Here is a 23,121-nt window from a genome sequence, read left to right as displayed (position 1 = left end):
ACATTAATTTTCAGTATAGTTCTATTTTCACAAAAAGCATTGGTTCTGATCTATTTATAAAAAAAAACAAAAACACACCACACTTGACAGCCATAGTAAAGAGAACAAAGACAATCTAGCAAAACACTGCTGGAACCATCTTCCCTCCTTTTAATCCTCCCTGCATCTTCTAAATGAAGATGTTCAAACTAAGCCATCATATTTCTGTTTTACAGCTCATCAGAAAACCTGGAGGAGTTAGTGAGATGGATCACTTTCATGGCTTCTTAAAAGATTCACTGTGAATAACTGACAAGTCATTATCACTACCTCTTTGAATAATTACCAAAAGAATATTAATTTCCAATACCATCAATAATCAGTAACTACAGGCAAATACTTAGCTTCAATTAGTTGTCCAGATTTCCAAAAAAATGAGTTTAGGATTAACAAATGTTAAAAAGCCCAAGAGTCTTCCAGATGACTTTCTCCATATTACTAATAAACAGCAACCAGTATATTAAGCAAATTTTCTACCACCACTTTTACAGCTTCCAAAGACATCAACACGTATCAATAACGAGCAGATATCTTCTTACCTGTTTAATTTTATGAACAGTTCCTGCTTTCTTGTCAAGATTCATTAGCACAGATCAAGTATTTATATACTACAGAACGAAATATTGAATCTCTCTCATCACTGAACACTCAGTTAATTCAAAGTATTTCTTTTTCAAGTCACACTGTACAAAATCAATTTGCAAATTACTCTAGTAACTGTACTAGTCTCTGCTACAACTGATCACAAGTGCAAGAGTACCCTCTTGTGGTTACGCAGAGCTCAGCTGCACTGTATGTATGTCATGCAGTACCACATATATTTCAAGATTTAAACTATAACCATTCCATAAAGTCACAAATACTAAACACCTAAGCATTTAAAAAACTCCTTGACTAGACTTTTCCTTAATTTGCCTCCACCAACAGTGAACAAGACATTACCTCTAATTTGTGTCGTGCATCGTCAGGTAAAGACACAAAAACGAAGTCTTCAATGGTTTTAGGTTGGTTTGTCTTAGATTTAGAGTTTTGCAAGAGGAAAACTTGATCTCCTGCTTGAAGTTGAGAACCTTCAAATGTGCACATCTGGTTCTGAAGGAGCTTCTGCAGTTTCCTTTCTTTCCGTATGTCCTTTGCTTTTCGACACGGTGGCTTGCTCAGATCAGCCCCTTTCCCTACAAGGGATCAGACAAAGAATTAAACACCACAGTTTGCAACAAACAAGTAGTTCTTATATAATCACTGAAAAGAAACGGTTAAAATCACCATTAATTGCAGACTGTGGTGTGAACATAACATTTTGAGAAAGAATCGTTGCAACTTAGCTTGGCATCAGGCATTGCTGGTAGTTGTAAATGTTACAAATATTATGACAGACTGCTGAAGAAGTCTTTTATGACAGTAGTTTTCTCCTGAAATCTACGTATTTGCAAAGGACACTGGCAACTTTTGAAAGACTTACCTTTTCAAATGGGAAAGTACCCTGAACAGTGAGCTGTTCTCATTTGAAACATTAGGAAGACAACATATTTCCCACTCTGTTAATATGTATAAGGAGTAAAGAAGAATCCAAACCCAGACTTAACTATGCCTTACCCCACTTTACTCTCTTGCAGGTCTGGAAATTACATGGAAATTGTTTTTTCTAGAACTCCCATGAAAACATACTTAGAGCTTTCTTTCTTCCTCCTCACCAGTAACTTATCAGCCAAAACTGAGATCTTACTTGTCCTCTACTGGCTTAAAACCTTCCCATGGACAATGAGAGCAGTGGTATCCTCCTGCAAACTGGAAATAGTGAGAGCACTGGCATTTTAAAAGCTCACTGATGTGTTTAGGAGTCACTTCACCTGCAAAGAATTGCAGCCCTCAGAGTCACTGCCTGCATCCTTCTTTACCAATGGATACGTCATAGAAATTGGCAAAATACTTTATACTGGGATACAATTTTAAGTATCAGTAAGGCTGTAAACTATTATTTTTAATGTGAATACCATGCAGAAATTACAGTTTATAAGTGCACGCCTGGGGCAAGTTAGCAGCAAACTCTTCATGGCTCATCCAGAAAAATCCCAATCTGGTTTCTCCACGTAGGCTCTAAAACAGAATCTCAGGGATTTAGAAAAGGAGCTAATACCACTTTGGCACTCTTCAGACACCCTAGAACTGCACTAGCAGATTTTATGATTGCGTGTTCTTACCTCTCAGCAAAGGTCTTTGAATATTTGTTTCATCCATACAGCTAAAATTATTCACCAGAGAAGAACAAGTATTATAACATTATGAGGAAATTACAGATACTATGTGAACTGTCTACGAGCAAACAAGTCTGAGGAAGAGTTTACTTAAAATACTTGTGATACATGTGAAGAATGAGTATGTCGACTGTATTGGGATCTGTTTCATGTCTCATATCTTCTATAAGCTGTAAGTTAGCAAGAAAAACTTCTTAAAACAATGAATGTGCATATAGACATAAACAAACTTTCTTTTCTATCTGAAACTGTGCAGAAACAGCCCATTACTCCTATAGGACAATGACCTGTTTTGTTTACAAAGGAATAAAAATGCAATTAAACAATCTTATTATGGAATAAGTCTACATTTTCCAAGATGAAAACTAAACATCTTCCTATCTGGAAAATTTTAAACTGAGTTTGACCTGCGACACCACCTACCCTTAAAAAATAAAAAAAATTAAGGACAAATTAAATAAGCTAATGCATTTATTATTAATTTTTTATATTTTATTTAAAACCTCCAGAAAGAAAGAAGCACACGAATGCATATTTCTCCTCCATAAAAGTAAATCCTCATTTCCTAGAGTACAAACAATATTTCAGGCTTTCCTTCTCTGCATTTCCAGTGTTTCAAGTTTTATCAAATAACTGAAGATCCTATCTCACCTCTTTCAAAACAATGGCAGGTTTACACTAATAATTTACCCAAGACTGCCATCTGCTGTCAATATCCACTTAGTTTGATTCCAAAATGAAGTTTATGTAACCCAAAGTTTGTCATCAGTTATCTTTTGAAAATTTACATAACAAAAAAAAAGTAATATAAACAGGCTATAAAAGTTTTGTCTGCATTTTATAAAATCCAAACATAAAATACAATCTTAAAGATTCTGAAATAGTTTTCCAGGAACATGTCACTGTAGTGCTTCTATGCAGCACTACTGGTTTTCTAATCAAGCATTTCTGAAAACTTTCCTTTTTATTGAGATGCAAAATACCTTGTTAAGTTGGTGAAAACCTGATCCAATTGGAATGAGTGTTCATTAAGGGAAAAACAACAGTATTTTACTTGAAATTAGACACCCTATAGAAGGAGACAAAAATCCTTGTGAAGGAAAAAGTACTTTGAAATGCTCATAAATACTGACACAACACATAATAAGCAAGTGAAATTATGAATTAATATGCCATCTCAACTCTAAGCATCCAGTCTCCACTAGGATTTTAACTGACATGTATTGTGATTCATAAAATAGCCTTTATTCTTCTCAACAGGCCATTGCAGAGGCTATGCAAAACTGGAAACATGATCTGTAAGACAAGGCTGCTTCATCTGCAACCTCTGGGCCACAAAGAACCTGTCAACAATTCTACATTCTTTTCCAGTGCAAGCTGTTGGTCAGATGAATTATTTTGGCAATAATCCATCCACCCCCTTACCATCTTCCTTCCAGAAATCACCCATGTCCCACAAGAACACAGCCAAGACACAAGATAAGCTGTGGGAATGGCAACCTGCAGCACTCTGCAGGCACGTCCTGGTAACAATAGTTTCCAGCATTTCTTTTCCCCTCAGGGACTCCTCTGCATGATCACCCCACGCAGAGGATCACCCACCAGCTGGGACACACGGTCTTCCCTGTCACAAGAAGCTACGTGAAAAGCTTGCCACCACTGCAAGCAGATGTAGATTCCAGGCTCTCGTGTCACACCAATGGGTACCATAACAGCTCTCACATGAAAAAAATTAGTCAGATGACTGACAGCGAGATTACCCTTTTTTAGGATAAAGATTTCATGCTGTATCCAGCCCTTAGTCTTGCACAACCAGGGATCTCTATGGGTCCCTTTCAACTTGAGATATTCTAATAACCATACGTCAAGGGACATAAAGTCCAAATGAGCACATCCTACAAAAGAAAGGGAAAGCTGGATGGACACCTTATTCTGCATACAAAAGTATCCCAAACTGGAAACTGGTCCCAATGTCTGGTGAGATTCAATCACCTTGATCTACCTGAATGCAATCTAGATAGCTTACAGAAAATAAACTTAAAAAAAAAAAAAATGTAATGAAAATGAATGCAACTGTCAGGAAAAACTAAACAAACAAGTAACAAGCAGCACCTTTCAATTTATATGCTATAATTCCATAAATTGGGAAGAACACAGAGAATAAAAAGAAACAATTATTGACTTACTAGGCAAGATAAAAAGAACAACCTCAACAACACGCAAAACCATGATGGTATATTCCAATTACTACCAGAAATTTGACTACCTGGCTTAGGAGGTGCATGAACAATTTTAGCTGAATGTGATGGTTCTCCAGGGACTGATGTATCATTATCTGCACGTATCTGAAGAGAACTCGATTCCACTTTCTGCACATTCACCTCTTCTTTTGTTTCTCTTGTGTCCTTATCTTCATTTTCCACCCTCTCCGTGTGATCCACGCTCAGGGGAGTCAGTTCAGACTGACTGATGTGAGATTCACTTTTGTATGCAAAATCGCACACAACCACATCCTCTATGTGGGAATCCATAGGCTCTTCTGTGAATAATTGAAAACTGCATGAGTGAATTTCTCTCTGTAGATCCACAACTCACACTTTGCACAATTAACATTGATATTAAGTTAACTCATTTCCAATAACTGTTTTCCAACAGATAAAGTGACTGTTTGCAAGAGTCTGAAAACAGAAAACTTCCTTTATGACCCTGAATTACCAGCACCAACTTATTTATGAGAACAGTTTTATTTTCTCCACTACAATGGGGCATTCAACTAATCTCATGCCATAACTTCAAACAAACAACAAAAAAAGATCAAAAAAACCTAACACAAACACACACGGCAAGTTATAATGATTCAAAACCAACACAACAAGTTCCATCACAACTGAGAACAGCTGGTTTTGGTGTTGGATAAATGGGGTGTGACTGCTCAATCACCTGAAGAAAACTCCTCCTTTCCCTGCCATCCACTGTCCTGCTTAGTCTTCTCCAGATTATTACTTTTATGACAGAGGTAAAAATGGTCTAAATCTCCACAGCACACAGCTAGAAAGCAAGGATGTGCCCAGAGATGAAAAAGAAAATAAGCTGGTCTATGCAAAAAGAAAGGAAACACATTTTTCAACAGAACAAGTCAGCTGCACAATTTGGTCTCTTGGCTACATAGTGCTCTTGATTCAAAACACACTGGAAAGACACAACCTACCCAGACCTTTACAAAGGGGTCTATTTACAAATAACAAAGCATATTAGCCATTCAATCACTCAAGCAGGTACTTGATCCTCCTTTGAAACATCAGTATTAGTTTTCAAACACTAAGAATTTCTTACCTTCACTCACTACTTTTGAAATATCTCCTCTGGAAAGAAATTTCAACATTTTCTTCAGAACTTTCTTGTGAGATTTGGAAGTCTGAAAACACAAAGCCTGGCACCTTAAAAAGAAAAAAATATGACCATTTATTTTGTGAAATATTATTTGAGAACACACTGTTAAGGAGCCACTTTTAAAAATTACACTGTATATGTATTTACTAATTATTTCTTAAGCTTCCCTATGTTAAATGGTCAAATATATTATCAACACTTTTGAGTTAATGAAATTATGTTGTCTCATTCCTTACGGCATGTTTTGTGTGTATATCACTATAATCACTAAAATATGCCAAGGTGACCTCAAGCATTGCGTAAAAAAAGCTTTCCTAGGATACTAATACACTAGAATTTTTCACTTATGCATCTTATAGATACAGCATTGATTCTAACTACTAACATCCGAAAAGCGCATCTAGAATTATTCACACCTAGTCAACTGACAGCCTCTCTTATTTGAGCTACTAAAGCAGCGTTTGTGGGACACAGACATACTGGGTCACTTGCAACCAGTGACCAAGAGAGCAATCCCTGGACTCTTGCCTCTGATTGCAACCCAGAAGCAAAAGGCAAGGGTACACCCTTAGCAGATTGCTTACAGGAAAACATCACAGAGCCACTGAAGTGCCTATGCACAAACCCAATAGCATGTATTTACCATTCAAAGTATCATTAAAAGTAGATAATCTTTTCAAGTATTATGTATTTAAAGCACTAAACACAAACGTGTTACAGTCAAATCGTTTACAATAGTGTATTTTGAGCTTCTTACCTTATTGTGTATTGAGGACAACACGTTTGATTCATGATGGGTTTGTAGACATATTTGCCACTTCTAAAGAGAATAATAAATATGTATTGATTTTTTTGTTGCTTATACTACAAAATAAATCGAAGACTGACTTTTTTGGTTAAAATAGTATCAAAATATTAGATGATGAATAACAAAAGTCAAGCAAGATCTTCAGCTTTTTACTGCTATACTAAAATACTATCCTTCTAAAATAACCGATTGTTTTCCTGGTCCACCGTGTAATGTTACAAAATGCTGCAAAGCACTGGACAAATGGTTCTATTTCAATTACTTATGGAAACTAGTTAACTGTTGTGGTGGGTTAACCTTGGCTGGACACCAAGTGCCCACCAAAGCCACTCTATCACTCTTCTCCTCAACTGGATAGTGGAGAGAGACTATAACGAAAGGCTTATGGGTCAGGATAAGGACAGTTTAATAAAGCAAAAGCAAAGGTCATGTGAAAACGCAAAGGAAAATAGAAGATTTTGTTCTCTAATTCCCATCAGCAGGTGATGTCCGGCCACTTCCCAGGAAGCAGGGTTTCAGCACAGGCTCCAGAAGACAAACATAAATAAAAAAATGCCCCATGCCCTCCTCCTTTCTCTCAGCTTTTATTGCTGGCCAGACATCACATAGTATGGAACAGCCCTTTGATCAGCTGTCCCAGCTGTGTCACCCCCCCTCCCCAGTTTACAGGTGAGGGGGGATTCTGGAGAGACAGCCTTGATGCTGTGGGAGCACTGGTCAGGAGTAGCCACCACACCGGTGTGTTATCAACATCTTTGTAGCTACCAACACCCAGCACAGCACTATGAGAGCAGCTGTGGGGAAAATTAACTCCCTCTCAGACAGACCCAATACAGCTGGTTTCACAGACCTAAATTTTAAATCTGGATTCTAAATTGTACCTGAACTGACAAAACGGCTTTGTATTTTCTTTTTAAATTTACCTTCGCCATCCTCTGTCTATAAGATCCTGGTAATCTTGAACTGTCATTGAATGTGCCCACATACCTGAAATAAGTAATGAAGGAACACACTTAACTGACCATAGCTATGCTTTAAAATACAAGTTCTACAAAAACATTACTGTAAATCTGAGTAGCTAATGGCAACTTTCAAATAGATATCTTTTAAGGATTTGGCATACTCATAGATTTCATAAATTACCAATTTCAACACAAAAATTAAGTGTAAAAAAAAAAAAAAAAAAACCAAAACCAACATAAATCTTGGGATGCAATCAACTACACTGCTCTGACTGTAGAAGTTAAAAGTTCACCTCTCCACCTGCTATCCTTCCCAGAGATACACCAACGAAATAACAAAAACTTGCTCCTTAGTTTTGTTAAAACCGCACGGGAGCACTGGGCCAGAGAACCTCTTCCGAGCAGCGCTGAAGCCGACACAGACGGGTCCCAGGGCCCGTCGGGGAGCAGCTGCCCACGGCGCCGAGCTGAGCTCAGGGGCTGTCGCCTCCTCACCAGGAGAAGGAAAACAGCCCGCTTCCCACTGAGCTGGCCCAAGAGAAACTTGTCCAGCCACAGCTTTAGAGCCATCGCGCCTGGCCCGGCAGACACGCTCTTATCCGCAGGTTAAGCCGGGCAGTCGCTGAGAGTGGAAGGTCAGGCAGAGAAGGAGAGAACGCTTTGGGCGAGACCTTAACTACATCCTTAGCGTTAATTAAAACATTTCATCCTTTACAAAGCTTTCCCGTTACTTTTGACGGTTCGCCCTTAGCCTGGAGAAACACTCCTCTAAAACCAGACGACGGGGCGAGGCTGCCCAGCGAGCCCGCGGCCTCCGGCGGCCCCGGCCCCGTCTCGCTTCGCCCCAAGTGCCGGGGGGGTGCGGGCACCTCCCGGAGAGCAGGACGGCGGCGGAAAGGGCGAGGGCTGCTGCCAAACCGCCGCTCGCAGGCCTCCCCCAGCCCCGCCGGTGCCCGCGGGAGCAGCCCGAGCCTCCAGCCCCCCTCCTTTCTCCGGCAGCACCGGCGCGGCCCGCCCGCCCTGCCCCCGGGCCGAACCATGGGAGAGGTTGCCGCTCTCGTTTTTGCAGTAGCCGCAGCGGTAGCCATCCTCTCCGCCGAAGTACTCGACGATGCTCGGAGAGTTGCCGCCCGCCGCCATCTCCCCGCTCGCCCAGCTCAGGGCAGCGCCCTGCCCGCCGCCCCACACGGTTCCCCGAGACACCCGGAAACGGCACCCGCCGCCGCCATCTTGGCTACGGGCAGCGCGCGGGCAGCGCCCACAGGAAGCGGCGCTCCCGCCATGTTTACCACGGGCTGCTGCAGCGGCTTCCCCACACGCCCCCCCCCCCCTCAGCAAGCTGCCCCCCCCCCCCCCATCTTTAGTGAGGGCGGGCGCGGCTCCCGGCCCTGGAGCCCCGGCACCCCCGTCCCTCTTCCTCCTCCCGCTTACCGGCGGAGACTTTGCCCCGCTCCGAGGCGCAGTAGCCGCAGCGATAGCCCTCCTTCCAGCCCTTGTACTCCACCACGGCGGCAGGCATGGCGGCCGCCTGCCCCGCTCCGCTCCGCCCCGCCCGCTGCCGCCTACAGAGAGGCAGGCTGCGCCCCGGCCAGGCCGCACCAGCCCCGGTGCTGGAGTTGAGCTAACGCACAGCTCTCGCTTCTCTTGTGGATGAGCAAATACGATCAAACTGTGTTTTCGCATACCCTCAGGCCCGGATCACAGCTTATCGCTCCCTAGAAACGTGCCCTCCCAGGGGTGCTAAAAGCCCTACAGCAGACCACTTGGTAGCTGCCACCTCTCAGATGCCTCGTGATAAAAGAAAGGAAGAAATCCTAAAAACTCCAGGGACAACGGTCTTCCGAAGAGCATTTTATAGAGATGGAGCTAGACTTTATTTATTTGGAAGAAAACAATGTCACGGCCTAAAACAGCTACCCTGCCTACATTACAAAACCAAATACACACAATGGACTTGAGGAAATAAAAAAGGAGGAATTTTTATCTTTGAGATCAAATTTCTAAGCTCAGAGCTTGATTTCCAGAAGAGTAAAAACTGAAATACAGTATCAATTTCTGCAGCACCCAAGATCATCTAGATAACAAGATTATCACAGCAGAGATGGTTAACTGTGCCAGTTGCAGGCTGCTATTGGGGAGAGACAAAGGATGAAAGAAGGATAGCACTTCCTTTTTGTGAAAGCTTTTATAAAGTTTACTGGCATCTAAAAACTAGTAAACTAAGCCATAATAAATAGAAAGTATATGGTAAAAAAAACTGTGACAGGTACAAACAAGACAACTTATATTAAGTGTTGAGATATTCCAATAAAAAATAAATTTAATTTTACAATATATACATATAAAATATTTTCTGAAGGAAACATTTAAAAATATTTTCTTTAAGGCACCTAGGGGAAAAGAAAAAAAGAGAAAACAATAAGACACTATTCATAAAGATTTGCAACTTACCAAACAACTACGACAATGAAAGAGTTCAGTCCTATCATTTAAATGATTTTAGCAGTAACCAGGCTGTCTTCCCTTCATGCTTCCCTAAATCTTTCATCCAACTCCTCTATTAACAGCATCAGCTGTCAGTAGGTTAAAAAAAAAAGTACAAAAACTAAGCTATGATTCTTGACAGCATTGCACTCCAAGTACGAGTATAAAGATCCAAAAATTAACTCAAGTATATCACTTAACTGACCATCAAACATAAAACCAAAGGGTTTTTTCAGTTAATTACTGCATAGAAGACTAGATTACATTTTGTTCCATTAAGAGATGAGGTATATAGAAACATTCCAGACATTACGCAGTTATCCTGATTATAAATGTAGAACTATAAGTCACGGGTAGTTGCCCTGCAGTACTTCCACATGCATGAGGAACTCATGCACTGTATCCTGATGTAAATTGATTTATTAAAAGAACTTACGTGAAGAATTAAGGTATCTCCATTTCATCTTCATTTGTACGACAAGGAGGGCTAATCATGGGTTCTGTTATTTCATACGTTTCTACAATCTCCTGGTTAGAGATGACAGTATGTCAGTTAAAAGAGCTGAGCTATTTCAATTTAATTGCAGTTATCACCAGGTAAGTAATAAAGTTGCTCACACTAAAGCACTATTTCAAATCACTAAGCTTCTTCTGCATGTTCTGAGTGAGGAACAAAGGAGAAGAGTTGTATGTTGTAAATACTACTTTTTGTCTGAGATTTATTACAAACAGTGAGGAAACTGTACAGAGAACTTCCCCTCTAGAAGCAAGTATCATATATAAAGGAAGAAACAGATTGCATACTTATGCAGTCCTCATATAAAACAGTAAAGGCAAGTCACTGCAGAACTTAAAAGCACTTAAATTGACCAGGCTTCAGGGATCAAAGATTAAATGCTATCCCAATTCTCAGTTTTCTTGAAGTTAAAAGCATTCATTAGATTTGTGATTAATCTGGAATCCATAAAATTAAATGTAGTGATAATATAATACAGGAACACCTATCCTCAGCAGAGTACAGCAGTACAGCTCTTAGATGCATTCTTAAGAGAAAAAAAGATTAATCAAAAATATCAAGTATTATCTATTATACCTTCCATTCTTGATGGGTCAGAGATATGACAAGCTGGTTCTGTGCTCTAACACCACGCTCATCCTCCCTGCTCTCATCTTTTGAAGGCTCTGTTCAAAAACATAGTACTTTCATAGACTTCACAAGTATAAAGTCAGTTTCCTCCATGAACACAAACCGCAAATCAATTACGCATGCTCCACTAAGCTCACCTCTATCAATATCCACATACTTCTTAAGGAATTTCTTTAGTCTTACCTCCTAAAAACGTGGGAGCTAACATTTCTCAGAGTCCCAGAAAGACCCAAGTATTTAATCCTTTATGAAATCCCACCAGAGTCTTAATCCCACTGATATCCAGTGGGAATGAAAGCCAAAGACCTCATACATAGGATGGCATTTCCTTCTCAACTGTTTTGAAGTTGCAGCACTTCCCAACTCAGACAAAAGAAACTTCTTGCACATAAAAATATCTTTTTTTCAAAAGTGTAACAATGCTCATATACTTATTAGATGAAATATCATGTAAAAGAAAATGTGATGACCTTTTATTTCTATTAATAGAATTAATTTTTATAGATCAGCATAATGGCCTTTTTCCATATTTCGGTATTTGAAGAGACTCAATCCTTCCAGTTCCTCTCATAAATCTCTTCATGTTTTCAATTATATTTACTGCATATTTCCGAATCTCTACTCTTGAAGTTAAAAATATATCTAAAACTTTGTGAACACATAAGATGTAGCTACTTTTCAATGTTGTAACAAAAACTGGTAACAGTCTTTTAAAGCTAGACTTTACCTATTATTGGCAATTTATCATCATCCAGCTTTAATCTTGCAAAACCATCCTAAAAGACAGTAGGATTTAAAGTTTCAGAAATTAGAGCTAATTAGGATAATGCACTGAGATTTCATATTTTCAATTAATGTATTAAATAATCGTAAACAGGTAAATATATTGATAAAGAATCTTAATTGGTATACCAGATAAGAAAAAAATATTTAAATATAACACTTATAAATAAGGAATGCAGCTAATACAGGACAGTTGGTAACTGTTAGATTACAAAAAATTTGTTTTATTAAAAATCATTATTATTCATTAAATATACTTGAGTTGACCCTTCATAATCACATCACCTATTCACTATAAACCTGAGTTTAGTCAAAATATATTTGTAAGTTTTTCTCTTCTCAAATTAATTTTACTTATTAGACTAAATAAATAATTTGAAGCACAAATCTACAGATTTGAAAAGAACATAAACACTGTATTCACATACTTTCCTAAAACCTCAGTAACTCTTCTGTGCCCTAAGGCTACTCTTCTATGCTCTAAAGTAATGTGAGCTAGAATCCCTTTCTGAAAAGTGTACGGACAGCAAAATTTTCACTATTGTTTTGTTGGTAAACTGACTGTAGTAGAAAAATTTAATTAAAAAAAAATTAAGTCTGTCAACTCTGTTTTCTCTTTTATTCAATTACCAAAACATCACAGACTTTGTAGAAAACAAATTAGGATTCCTAATATTTAAATCTTAATGAATATTGAAGCTATAAAAATAACAAATCAATATTTCTAGATAATTCCAATATCTAAAATAAGATTTCAAGAACATGTCATGCCTTACCCTTATAATGAAGGACACATGAAAGATGTTTTCCACAGTGCGTGCAAAAGAGTTTGGATCAATCACAAGATCAAAGAAGGAAATAGGTGTATCAGCTAGAGATGCAAAAATGGGTTTGTTAAAAAAACAAACAAACAAACAAACAAAAAAAAACAGGTGGTATACACAGAGTGAATATATGTAAGCACAAACTTCAGAATGTCAGTACTCCTTTCTAAAGCTAACTGAATGTTTATGTCAATTCAGTTACAATGCTGAATTCCCAGTCACATGCAGAAACAAAGTTTCTAGAGAATATTCTTTCATCTTTTGCCACATACAAACATACACAGTGACCATCTGACTGCCTTTCAAAAAATGGCATGCTCTAATAAAAATGAGAGGGTAGGGTTTAAATGTACTCTGCAATCAAACATCAACTTATTAGTATTCACAAAAAATATAGTCAGTATATATCCTTCAGTATTTTACTTGCAAACTCCACCAATTTGTTTTTAATATAGTTCAACCACTACCAATTGTAGAAGATTAAGAGTATTCATTTTCTCAAATTAATGCTTTAAAAGCTTAATTGAATTATACTTACGATCATTTTTAAAATGAGTTTGCAATAATCCCAAGATCCTCTCTACTTCTTTTTCTGTAGCTTCCTGATGAGACTCCTCCATTTTTTTTAACTGAAAAAAAGAAACATAGTCCCTCCTCAAATAACCACTGTTGTAAGACAAGAATATGAAAAGGACCTTTTATGAACACATAACATAAAAGACAAATTTTTCTTTCTGCCACACATGCACAGTTACAGACACATGTATGCAAACGTGAGACAACTTAAAGTGCTTTATGAACTAATTCCCATCCTGCATTATCAAACTTAAAGGCCACAGTTTGTATGTTTTTTCCACATTTACAGGGCTACGCTTCCTTTCCAATAGTTCTACGGAATTAGGTTATCCTGAGTGGCACATAGTCTGTGAGTTTACTGAAGAACTTTATAAATAAGTGTAGAAGGGCAGTTCATTAAGATCTTTAACTTCTTTTTTCAGAAAAGGCACCTCAATTTATGTGTAAGACACATCATGGCATGAAGTTTGACATGGTCAAAAGATAGGATTGTCTTGTATTTGCTGTTCCTGTTAGCTAACACTTTGCCACTGACCACCTTGCAATAAAGCAAGCTAAAGAAAACTTTCACACATAACTATGTATCTAACACAGATTAACACAGATGCTGATCACCTGTGTTCACCTAAACTAACCACAAAATGCAGTCACACACTTCTAGAAGCAACTGCCTCAAACCCTCCAGCTCTTCTTCTTCCCAATACAAACTATATCAGAATAACTTCTGTCACTATTTGGATTATTATGAAAAAGGCTCCATTTAAAAAGACATACTCAATATTTTGCCTCTGCATACTGATATTATCAGCCAGAGGTTCCCCATCACAACATGGTTTATTTTTTCCAAGTTTCAAATGTAAGCCTCTCTGAGTGTTCTCAGACTTTTGCCTTTCTGCCAAAGTAAGACAGAAAGAATAGGGAAACAGAAAACAGGGAATATAGTGGTTAAGTGAGCTAATTAGGTGGCTGTTGTTAGCCGTGTTTCTGTGCAAATGCCACACACTTAGATACTCTTTAAGTAAAAGTTGAAAACACGCTAATGTAAACAAGCTTCTTTTTTGTTTCCTTCCAAAGCAACTAGCATCAGAGCTTAATCTGAACTTGGGAAGGAAGAAAAAAAAAAAAAAAAAAAAAAAAAAATCAGTCCGCAAATCCCACTTCCACACAGTGAAATACTGCAGTCCACACAAAACAAATCAAGAAGCGTAATAATGAAGTATTAGAATTACACAGTTCATAACTACAAAACCCAAAACAACATGAACAGAAAGATTTAAAATTCACTTGTAATAACAATGCCATAACAAATGGTTAATATAGATGACACTTCACGAACCTGAGCCGGCATTGCCCGTTTTTCTTCTCCTCCTGTAGCCTTTTTCTGCCGCTCAATCCGTTGCCTTGGTATAGGTGGATCAGACTTGAAAGATCCCAACCTGACCAAAACAGAAAGAACATATATATGGAAATAAGTTTTACTGAGCAGTTGATCTCCTAATAAAAGAGCAAAGTAATGACTGATAACTAAAAATAAAGCCTCATCACATTTAGAGATTTCTGCAAACAACCATCCCCAAAAGTTGCTCCTAATATATGTTGGCAACCTCATACCAGAATTATCAACAGATGTATAAAATTTGATTCAATTATTCCAACTTTTTTTAAAACTGAAAACTTTAAATCTACTTTTCTTAAAACTATTTAAGAAATGAAACAGAGTATATGGTTCATATCCTCCAATATCTCCATTTGAATTTATTACAAACTTTTCTGCCTGAAAACTCTCTCCATACAATATTTATCTTTTTCATCTATCGCTTAATTTCGGTAAGTCCAGGTTTGAAATATGTTTTTTTAATAAAAAAAAAAAAAAAGTCACAGATTTTTAAAATATAGTCAATCAATAGAACATTCAGTACACCAAGAAGAGATCCAAAGTTTCTCAATAAACAACGTGAGCGTAATATACGTACTAGATTTAGGCACTTTCTTGAAGTGCTTACCTCTCTCCATTGACTATATAAGGAACTTAGGCTCCTAACTTTGGTTGCCTTGAGTCTCCACCAAGTTAGATGCCTAAAGGAGAGAGTGTGAATTGAGACTCAATTCAAATTAGTTCAGCAGATATCCAAAAATTCTGCAGCACATATTTTTCCCTATCTTGGGTGAGCTGCAACTGCTCAATTGCAGAAATCACACACTGAACACGAAAAAAAAAATAACTCGGGCCTCAGATAAGAATAGATGGAGTCAGAAATAATTAGGTTTTTTTCCTAAACTGAGAACTACACTTCATTATTTAACACTCTGCAAACACTCACACAACCTCCATCAAAAGCCCATTATTACTTAAGATGTCAAAATGCAACTAATAAGAAAAAAAGTCTTTCTGGCAGTCAGCTTTGTGTTAAAACCATAAAAATTACTGGAAAGATAGTTATCGCTTAGAACTTACAGCTTGAAAGTGCAAACATAAGTTTGCAAATCTCAATTAGCTATCCAACATTAAATAGCAGATACTATATAATCAAATTTCTATATTCAGCAACTCTCTTACAATTACTGTGATACTTAGAAGGGTGGAACAAATGTAAAATCATTGACAACTGATTAATACTCTATCAGCTCTACTGTTAATAATTGAACTAGATCCTGCTATTGTAGGCTGACTTTGAGACATTTAAATTGGAGTGTTTTCTATAAACCAGGTGACTAAGGGTCATTTGACAGCAGCTAAAAAGGCTCCTGCTAAATGGGCTGCCTACGCATAAGGAGAGATGACACTGATTCTACATAAGGCCGCTTGCCAGTAATCAGGTGATTTTTTCTAAAGGCAGAGCCCGAAAGCCAGATTCTAAAGCACAACCCATTAACACAAGACATACAAGAAAAACTGTTGGTCTCTTCATGATAATACAATCAAGTAAAATATATAGAGCCTGATGGACAGACCTTCCATAACTGTCTGGAAAAAAAAAAAAAAAAAAAAACACACACAAAAACCCCACACACACACACAAACGTTCCTCTATTCATAATTCTGGCTGCAGCTTGTATAGGGGGAGAAGAATCAGTTTTTAAAGGAAAGAAGCTCACTTCTACTGGTTTTGTCCTGAAACAGGTAAATCAAGAATGCCTTGCTATCTCTGCTAGATACAATTGATATTGTTTTGTAGCCAAGCCAAATCAGAATCAGAGAAATATTATGAAATGTTTTGGAGACAAGGAGTTCACTGTACCATAAGAACAGAGACCAGACAGAAGTTCTTGTTGACACTCTGACCCGAGATTACGCTATTCAAGCCCAAGGCATTAAAGATAAAAATCAATTAAGGCCATTAGCTTGTGCTGCAGTATATACTATTCCCTTAAATAAACTTACATATAGTGAAAAGAAGGTGCTCTTCTGAAGTACTTTTCTGTTTCTTCTCCCAGTTTATGCCAGGCATTACTAGGTAAATAGCCACCTGAAATGCCCTCAGAATCATTACTATTTTCTTCTACTTCTATGCGATTTATACCCATGAAGGTTAGCTACAAAAGAAAAAAAAGCCACACTGAGAATTCACTTAGAGAAAGATCAGTAGATACATTAATGGTGAAATAATGTATTATGGTGTTTGTCCTGCAAGAATATTTACTATCACTGTATAAGAACCTTGACTTTCCTGAAGATACTGTGAAAATAGAAAAACTCATACACTCACATTGTGTTATGCAAGCAATGAAAAAAAGATATAGGTAAATAAAACTGCCTGTATTCCAACAGAATTTCAATGATGTATGAAGTAGCAAAGCATGAATTAAATTGCATTATAAAGCTAAGATGTCTCACAGTTTCTAAACACCACACACTTCCAGGAAGTTTAGCTCCTCAAATACCATAAAGCAACTTATTTGGCTCAACCCTGCATCCACCAACCCAGACTTCCCCAGGAAAAATTTTCAACAAAACAACTGAACTTAATGTTTTTTTTATATATACATTGCAAAGCTCTAGACTTGACCAAATTCAGACTCTTTATTAATCTGCTGTAAATGTAAGAGAGAACTTTCAGGGAAGGAAAAAAAAAAGTCTGCCTCAAAGCTATTCTGACTCTTTCACCCAGTCACAGTATAAAGAGACAAAGATGTCAAGCTTAAAAGCAGACAGGTAATCCAAAGTCCCATTTCATGTCAGTGACAATGGGGCCTTGAGATCTCCATCCAAAAACATATAGAGCAGTGAACAGGATAAAGAAGCTATTTAACTACTGGAAAACTACAAAACAGGGAGTATAAAGAAAAAAGTGCACAAGACTATCTTAAGAGCACAAACTGACTGAACTGGAACAAAGTAGCAGCAATGCAACAATGTAGAGGAGGAAGATGTCTGCATTTTAAGTTCATTTTCCCCTGTGTATATTAAAAATGCTTAATACATAGTTTAAAATAATTAACAACACTAACCAGAAAGTTAATCAAAGAAATTCATAGGAACAGTGTTAAATTCCATCAGAACTATCATGTACTGCCTGAGAATCTGAAGCTTTGGTTTGACAATTCTGTAACAAATAGGGCAAACCTCTAGTAAAATTGTTGGCAAATTCAGAGTCTTAAACTTACCAAGTCTTCTGCAAATACTAGTGAATCAAATGCTGCCATCTCAGAGTGCAATTCATTCGCCTTCTCCTTTCCTAGATTTGATGCCAAGACAAGAAACTGGGCATCTAGCGCAGCCTCTCGTGCACAGGAAACTGTTGCAGAAAAGATTTTATGTTAATAATATTAAATTGTCAAATATATAATAATAAAATTTAGCATACAGACTATCCTGGGTATAGAGCTTTGTAAATCATTTCACTGCAATGACCTCTAACACACTTACTTACACAAGCCTTGTAATACTTGCATTTTTGAAAAAAAGAGAGAGAAAAGGAGATGACACTGACAAAGGCAAGCATGGAAGATTAACACATTATCTTAAAGAATAGGATGCATTTTTCATTGACAAGCTTTCCATCTCTCCAAGTGAAATAAACCCCTCTACACTACTACCCTTCAGATGTACTACTGACATACGTTGTTCTACAGAGTCAGGATAAAGCAAGGAGTATTTCTAAGTGCAAACAAACACTAAAGTAGTGATATTTATTTTCCCATATCAACTTATTCAGATAAGTCTTCTTCAACTAAATATATCTATTTCATGTTATACTTTAGTAATTTTGATAATCTACTTGGACCTTAGCTTCACTATCTTGCCCTCTTTTGTTTCTAACCACAAGCCTGACACTTGGACAGCTGTCGAGCAAACACCTCTAATAAGGACCACAGAATGTGCTTTACCTCCACTGAACAGTTTATTGGCTTCTTCCAAAGCTTCTGTCAGTCTGTTACTCTTTGAACTCAGGATATCCTCACGATTTTCTGAGGGGAAGACACAAATGAAATCCTAAATTGTTTAAATACAAAAGCATCAAGAAATACATACTTTGACCTTAATCAAAACTGGCTGGTTAATAGTCCACCACACACACAAAAATACAGAACATAGTTGTAGTACCTCAACTGCAAGACTATGTAGGCTCCATTTTTATTAATGCTTATGCATTAATTCAGTTTGAAGTAGTACTTTTCCATTTACTTCAATGGGATACGATTTATATGGTTGAAATTATGTTAGCAGATCCCAGATTCCTCTTGGTTCCAGTAAAATACCTACATCTGTGTCAAAGCAGCTACCAGATACCATAGTTTTCTGCATGTTACTTGTCTTACCCTTAAGTTATTGAGGATTTTCATGAAAGAAACAAACCAATCCCCAAAAATACATGCTTGTTGACTTCCAAAGATCACCATGTCAAACAGTTACTTATACGTAACAGCCTACACATGATTTAGCAAGGCTTTCAGATGTTCAATTCTGAACAACTACTGACAGCACTGCTTTTAAGGATGTACACCACATTCAATGCACTGAGACACCACTGCTGTTTTTCTCCATAAACATCCACGAGCTGCACTGCAAGCTCTACAAATTTAGCAAGTATGAAAAGAACAACCAACAGCACATGTCACTAAATGTGGCAGTGCTTACTCAAGCAACTATTGCTATGCTTTCGTGAGAAAAACTACACACTCCAAACATAGATGGGAGAACCACTGACACACCTATCTAGAGAGATGCTAAAAATCCCATAGTGCTTTCTGGAAAGCCTAAGAATAACTTTCTGGTCCAAGCAGGCACCGGTACCTGCAATTTCAAATTAAAGCTCAAGCACCATGAACGCAAAGGCTTTCAGCACATGTCCAAGTCCAAAGCTGAGAGTTCCTCTGCATCAAAGCAGTCGCAGAGATTACACGGAGGTAAATCCCTCGTAACCTTGCTATGCCCTGGTCATGCAAATCCTTAAATCCTTCCAGGGAGGTAAATTTCCATCTGATCACAGGATCAACAACTTCAGCAGTCCAAGGAACCCGCAGCTCCCGCGAAAGCTTGAAGCGTTCCTCCAAAGCCGAGGCGATGCTACCAGCCTGACACCGAAACGCCGGCCCTGGCCTGCGCCCCCAGCCCCCCCCTCAGTCCCCCGGGGCGCTGAGGGGGACAACCCGCGGGGCTGGGCAGAGGCCTCCCCCCCCCTCCCCGGGCTTACGCTGCACGCTGTAGATGAGCTCCCGGTACTGGTTGCGGATCACCCTCCTGCTGCGCTCATCGCCGGAGCCCACGGCGCTCTCCGACCGCCGGAGCAGCTCGCCCACCGCCTCCGGCTCCTCTCCCTCCTCCCGGGAGGCGGGCGGGCGCCGGCGGCCCGACAGCCGGGGCGACTTGTGCTGAGGCATGGCGCCATCGTCCGAGGTGGACGGCAGCGAGTGGCGGCCGCGCTCCCCGCCCGAGCTCAGCGAGAAAGAGAAATCGCGGGTTCCGCTCGCCTCCGCCATGGCGGGTCGGCACCCCGGGCCTTCAGCAGCAGCCGCCGCAGCCGCCGCCGCCGCCGCCGCCGCCGCCGCCCCCCGGGCAGCCCGGCCCCGCGGAAGGCGCCAAAGGCCGCGGCGACGCCGTTACCGGTCGCGACGGTGGCCCGGAAGGGCCAAACACGCGTAGATGGGAGGGGGCGGGGCGGGGCGGGGCCGGGCCGGGCCTTGCCGCCTCAGCGTGCGCGGGCGGGAAGGGTCAGCGCTGAGGGCGGCTGCCGCCGGGGGCAGCCCCGCGCTGAGGGGACGGGGCGGCTGGGACGGACATCGTTCGCAGCCCCTCCCCGTCCTCAGACCCTAGTTCGCAGCCCACCCCGTTTTCAACCCCCCCCGTTCACAGCCCCTCCGTTCACAGCTCCCTCGTTTTCAGCCCCACCCCGTTCTCAGCCCCCCCCCGTCCTCAGCCCCCCCCTTTTTTCAGCCCCCACATTCGCGCCCCCCACCCGCCGTTCGCAGCCCCCCCCGGCGGTGTGGAGCCTCGCCGGCGGGTGTTCCTTGCCTCACCCCGAAATAAATCGCACCTAAACCAGTCATTGCAGAGAAATCCCCGACAGGTCCGCTCACACACATCCGAGGCGTGACTCTTCTTGCATTAGCCAATTTTTCTGCTTTTATCTGCTTTTAAAAAGTCGAGTCCTAGAACTTTTGCTTCTATTAAGGAGTGGGAAGGTACTGGTGAGCCCGATGGTAACAAATCTTTCACCTACTTTTAAGCTTCTGTAACATCTGAGGAGCAGGAGAAGTGAAAATTGGAGACAAAGGGATGATGTACTCGACTGAGCATCTCTAATACATATATTTCCATACAAATGTATAGATTTATCACCAAGCAGGGATCTGCTCTGACAAACAAAGTAACAAATGCACACTTTCAAGTGGAATAGACTCCTAAATTAGTTAACCATGACCAGTGGCATTGTTTATTCAAAAAGCAACAAAGTTAAAGCAGAGTTAGATGTAAGAATAGGTATTGCTAATTTACCAGGAAGAAATATATCTTCAACATTTTAAGATTATCCACAACAAAGCATTACACGTCTGAAAAATCCAGCAACATTCAAATCGTCATTTCATGGTGAGCGTTTTATATTACAGACTGAAAAAAAAAAAAAAAAAATGAATACACAGTTTCTCCTCTCTATTTGTTTCCCAGTTCCAGTGTCACTGAGTTTAGTGTAATCATGGATCCGGCTTCTAATTTGGAGCAGTAGGCTGAGTAACGTCTTTCATTGCCCCTATTTTCTCATTGTCCATCATAAGTAGTAGCACTGTTCTAAAAATATCAGTAGTTCAGGAAGTGTGCTGAATGATTATTTCTGATATCCTGATGATTCTACTTTTAAGAGTTCCATGAAGTAGACTTTTGGTTTATGTTATCACACTAATCAGATAAAACAATCATTAACAATCTATTTCAATTGTGAGTATAGAGTTTGTACAAGATTCTGATGAAAAGAGAATTAGAAGAATATGTAATAATACCATGTTGCTACAATCTGTAAGAAATTCAAAACAGCCATACAGGCTAAAAGCTTAATTCCTGCTTTCCTGGTTACAGCATGTAATTCCCCTTAATCACCGAGGTTATGATGTTAGAGTAACATATGCTCTCTGCTTCAGTATGTTATGTAGTGTTCAAACACAGTGACAGGATTGCCTAGAAGTTTTTACAACTTCAGTCAATTGTGAAATGGGAGGCAAGGGTTCAGAACCTTCACACTTTCATAGTGACTTCTTGAGGGCTTCAGTAGGCTGGAAATGGTCTGGTAAAGCAGCCAGAGAGACAAAAAGAAGTAGCCTCATCAACAGCCGGATAATTCTAAGTCCAATTTTGTATTGATTCTAAAGCAAGTTCTCTTACACAAGATTCACAGATGCAAGACTACATCTTCCAACTGACTCTTCTTTCACAGTTAATGCATAGAACATAATCATATAACAAGTTAGAAAAAAAAGCCATTTTAGGTATAATGAACACCAGCATTCTAGGAATTTTCAAATTTGGGAATCTTTCATGTTATTGATACAGGATGAAGTATGTTTTCTATTACAGAAAAGGCATTGGGATGAAGTATTCTGTAATTTTAGCAGAAAATAGAAGTAATTTTATTAAGAAGCCAAATCATTAACATCTAAAATGTGTTGTTATGGGCATTGATGAATCCCAGATTTTTTACAAGAACACATTCAATAGCAGGGATTTCCATCCCCTGAAGTCCCCAAAAACAACCTTATTTCCTTCATAGTTCATGTCAGTCAACTCCAAATTTTCATACACCATCATAATTTAGACGAGCATTAATCCAGACATGTGTTGGTTTCTCCTGAGAACTTGACATACTTGTGAAACTTGAGGCAAAAACTAAATGCACAACTTACGGCAGGTTGGCACAATTAATATGAAACTTTTTACAAGTTTTCAAAAGCTCTGATCCATGCAAAGATATTGCCCATCAAAATGAATTCCTCATGTGAATCCATTGCCTCCAACAAAGCTAACTTAAGGGATGATTTTAACCAAATACATTGTTTCAAAGACAACAGATGTCACTTAATATAATGTCAAGTTATCCATATAAGGGGTTTATTATAATATATGATTAGAATAACAAGGCAGTACATTAAAAGTTAATTTCTATGAGTTTTCCTAATGACTTCTTAAAAATCATACCTTTTAATTGCAAGGAATCTAGGAATTTATTTGCAGCGTTCTCTGCTTAATTTTCAAGTTCAAATGAATCCTGCAACATATAAATACATAACACTCAGTACTTCATTATGTGATTTAAACTATGGTGTTGCTCTCATTATTGCTCTGTTTTATTAGAGTATTTTTAGCAGGTGTCCTAAAACATCTTCATAGATCAGACTAAGTTGGTATAAAGTCATGAAATTACGT

The 23,121-nt window shown here is 39.2% G+C and overlaps 2 protein-coding genes across 7 annotated transcripts in view; both read right to left on the bottom strand.

The window, feature by feature from the left end:
- The window catches only part of ATE1 (arginyltransferase 1), an 84,885-nt gene extending 75,873 nt beyond the window's left edge, over positions 1-9,012 (bottom strand). For 3 of the 4 annotated variants that reach the window (XM_032988667.2, XM_032988668.2, XM_032988670.2), the window contains exons 1-6: positions 8,492-8,714; positions 7,416-7,479; positions 6,442-6,504; positions 5,628-5,731; positions 4,561-4,833; positions 982-1,214 (exon numbers count right to left, since the gene is read on the bottom strand). In XM_032988667.2, coding sequence (XP_032844558.2) covers positions 982-1,214; positions 4,561-4,833; positions 5,628-5,731; positions 6,442-6,504; positions 7,416-7,479; positions 8,492-8,594 — 840 coding nt within the window. In that variant the 5' untranslated portion in view covers positions 8,595-8,714. Of the gene's footprint in view, positions 1-981; positions 1,215-4,560; positions 4,834-5,627; positions 5,732-6,441; positions 6,505-7,415; positions 7,480-8,491; positions 8,715-8,885 lie in introns of those variants that run through there. The other variant, XM_042787589.1, reaches the window with a different exon arrangement.
- A 280-nt stretch (positions 9,013-9,292) lies between these two features.
- Positions 9,293-20,324, bottom strand: NSMCE4A (NSE4 homolog A, SMC5-SMC6 complex component). Of its 3 annotated transcripts, XM_032988760.2 has the most exons (11): positions 19,904-20,324; positions 18,597-18,677; positions 17,874-18,004; positions 16,651-16,802; positions 14,605-14,704; positions 13,231-13,321; positions 12,645-12,739; positions 11,813-11,861; positions 11,032-11,120; positions 10,375-10,466; positions 9,293-9,844 (listed from the first exon to the last, which is right to left on the bottom strand). In XM_032988760.2, exons 1-10 carry the CDS (start codon positions 20,187-20,189, stop codon positions 10,383-10,385), a joined length of 1,158 nt encoding a protein of 385 aa, XP_032844651.2. In that variant the 5' UTR covers positions 20,190-20,324; the 3' UTR covers positions 9,293-9,844; positions 10,375-10,382. The 3 variants fall into 3 exon arrangements, 2 of the variants coding, with proteins under 2 accessions (XP_032844651.2, XP_042648134.1); XR_006165286.1 differs by lacking the exon at positions 11,032-11,120; XM_042792200.1 differs by lacking the exons at positions 9,293-9,844; positions 11,813-11,861 and having other exon boundaries at positions 10,372-10,466.
- Positions 20,325-23,121: the final 2,797 nt, after the last annotated feature.

Source organism: Tyto alba, unplaced genomic scaffold (genome assembly GCF_018691265.1).
Source record: "Tyto alba isolate M040663 unplaced genomic scaffold, T.alba_DEE_v4.0 Super-Scaffold_1, whole genome shotgun sequence".
NCBI lineage: Eukaryota > Metazoa > Chordata > Aves > Strigiformes > Tytonidae > Tyto > Tyto alba.
Note: the sequence above shows the minus strand (reverse complement) of the source record. Positions and strands in the feature narration are given on the sequence as shown.

Coding starts and splice junctions, on each gene's coding strand:
- NSMCE4A (XM_032988760.2), bottom strand. CDS start 20,189: ATGGCGGAGGCGAGCGGAACCCGCGATTTCTCTTTCTCGCTGAGCTCG. Junction 14,705..16,650: donor GCACCTTCTTTTCACTATAT/GTAAGTTTATTT, acceptor TGTTTTGGTCAG/GTTGGGATCTTTCAAGTCTG. Junction 12,740..13,230: donor AACTCATTTTAAAAATGATC/GTAAGTATAATT, acceptor TTGCATCTCTAG/CTGATACACCTATTTCCTTC.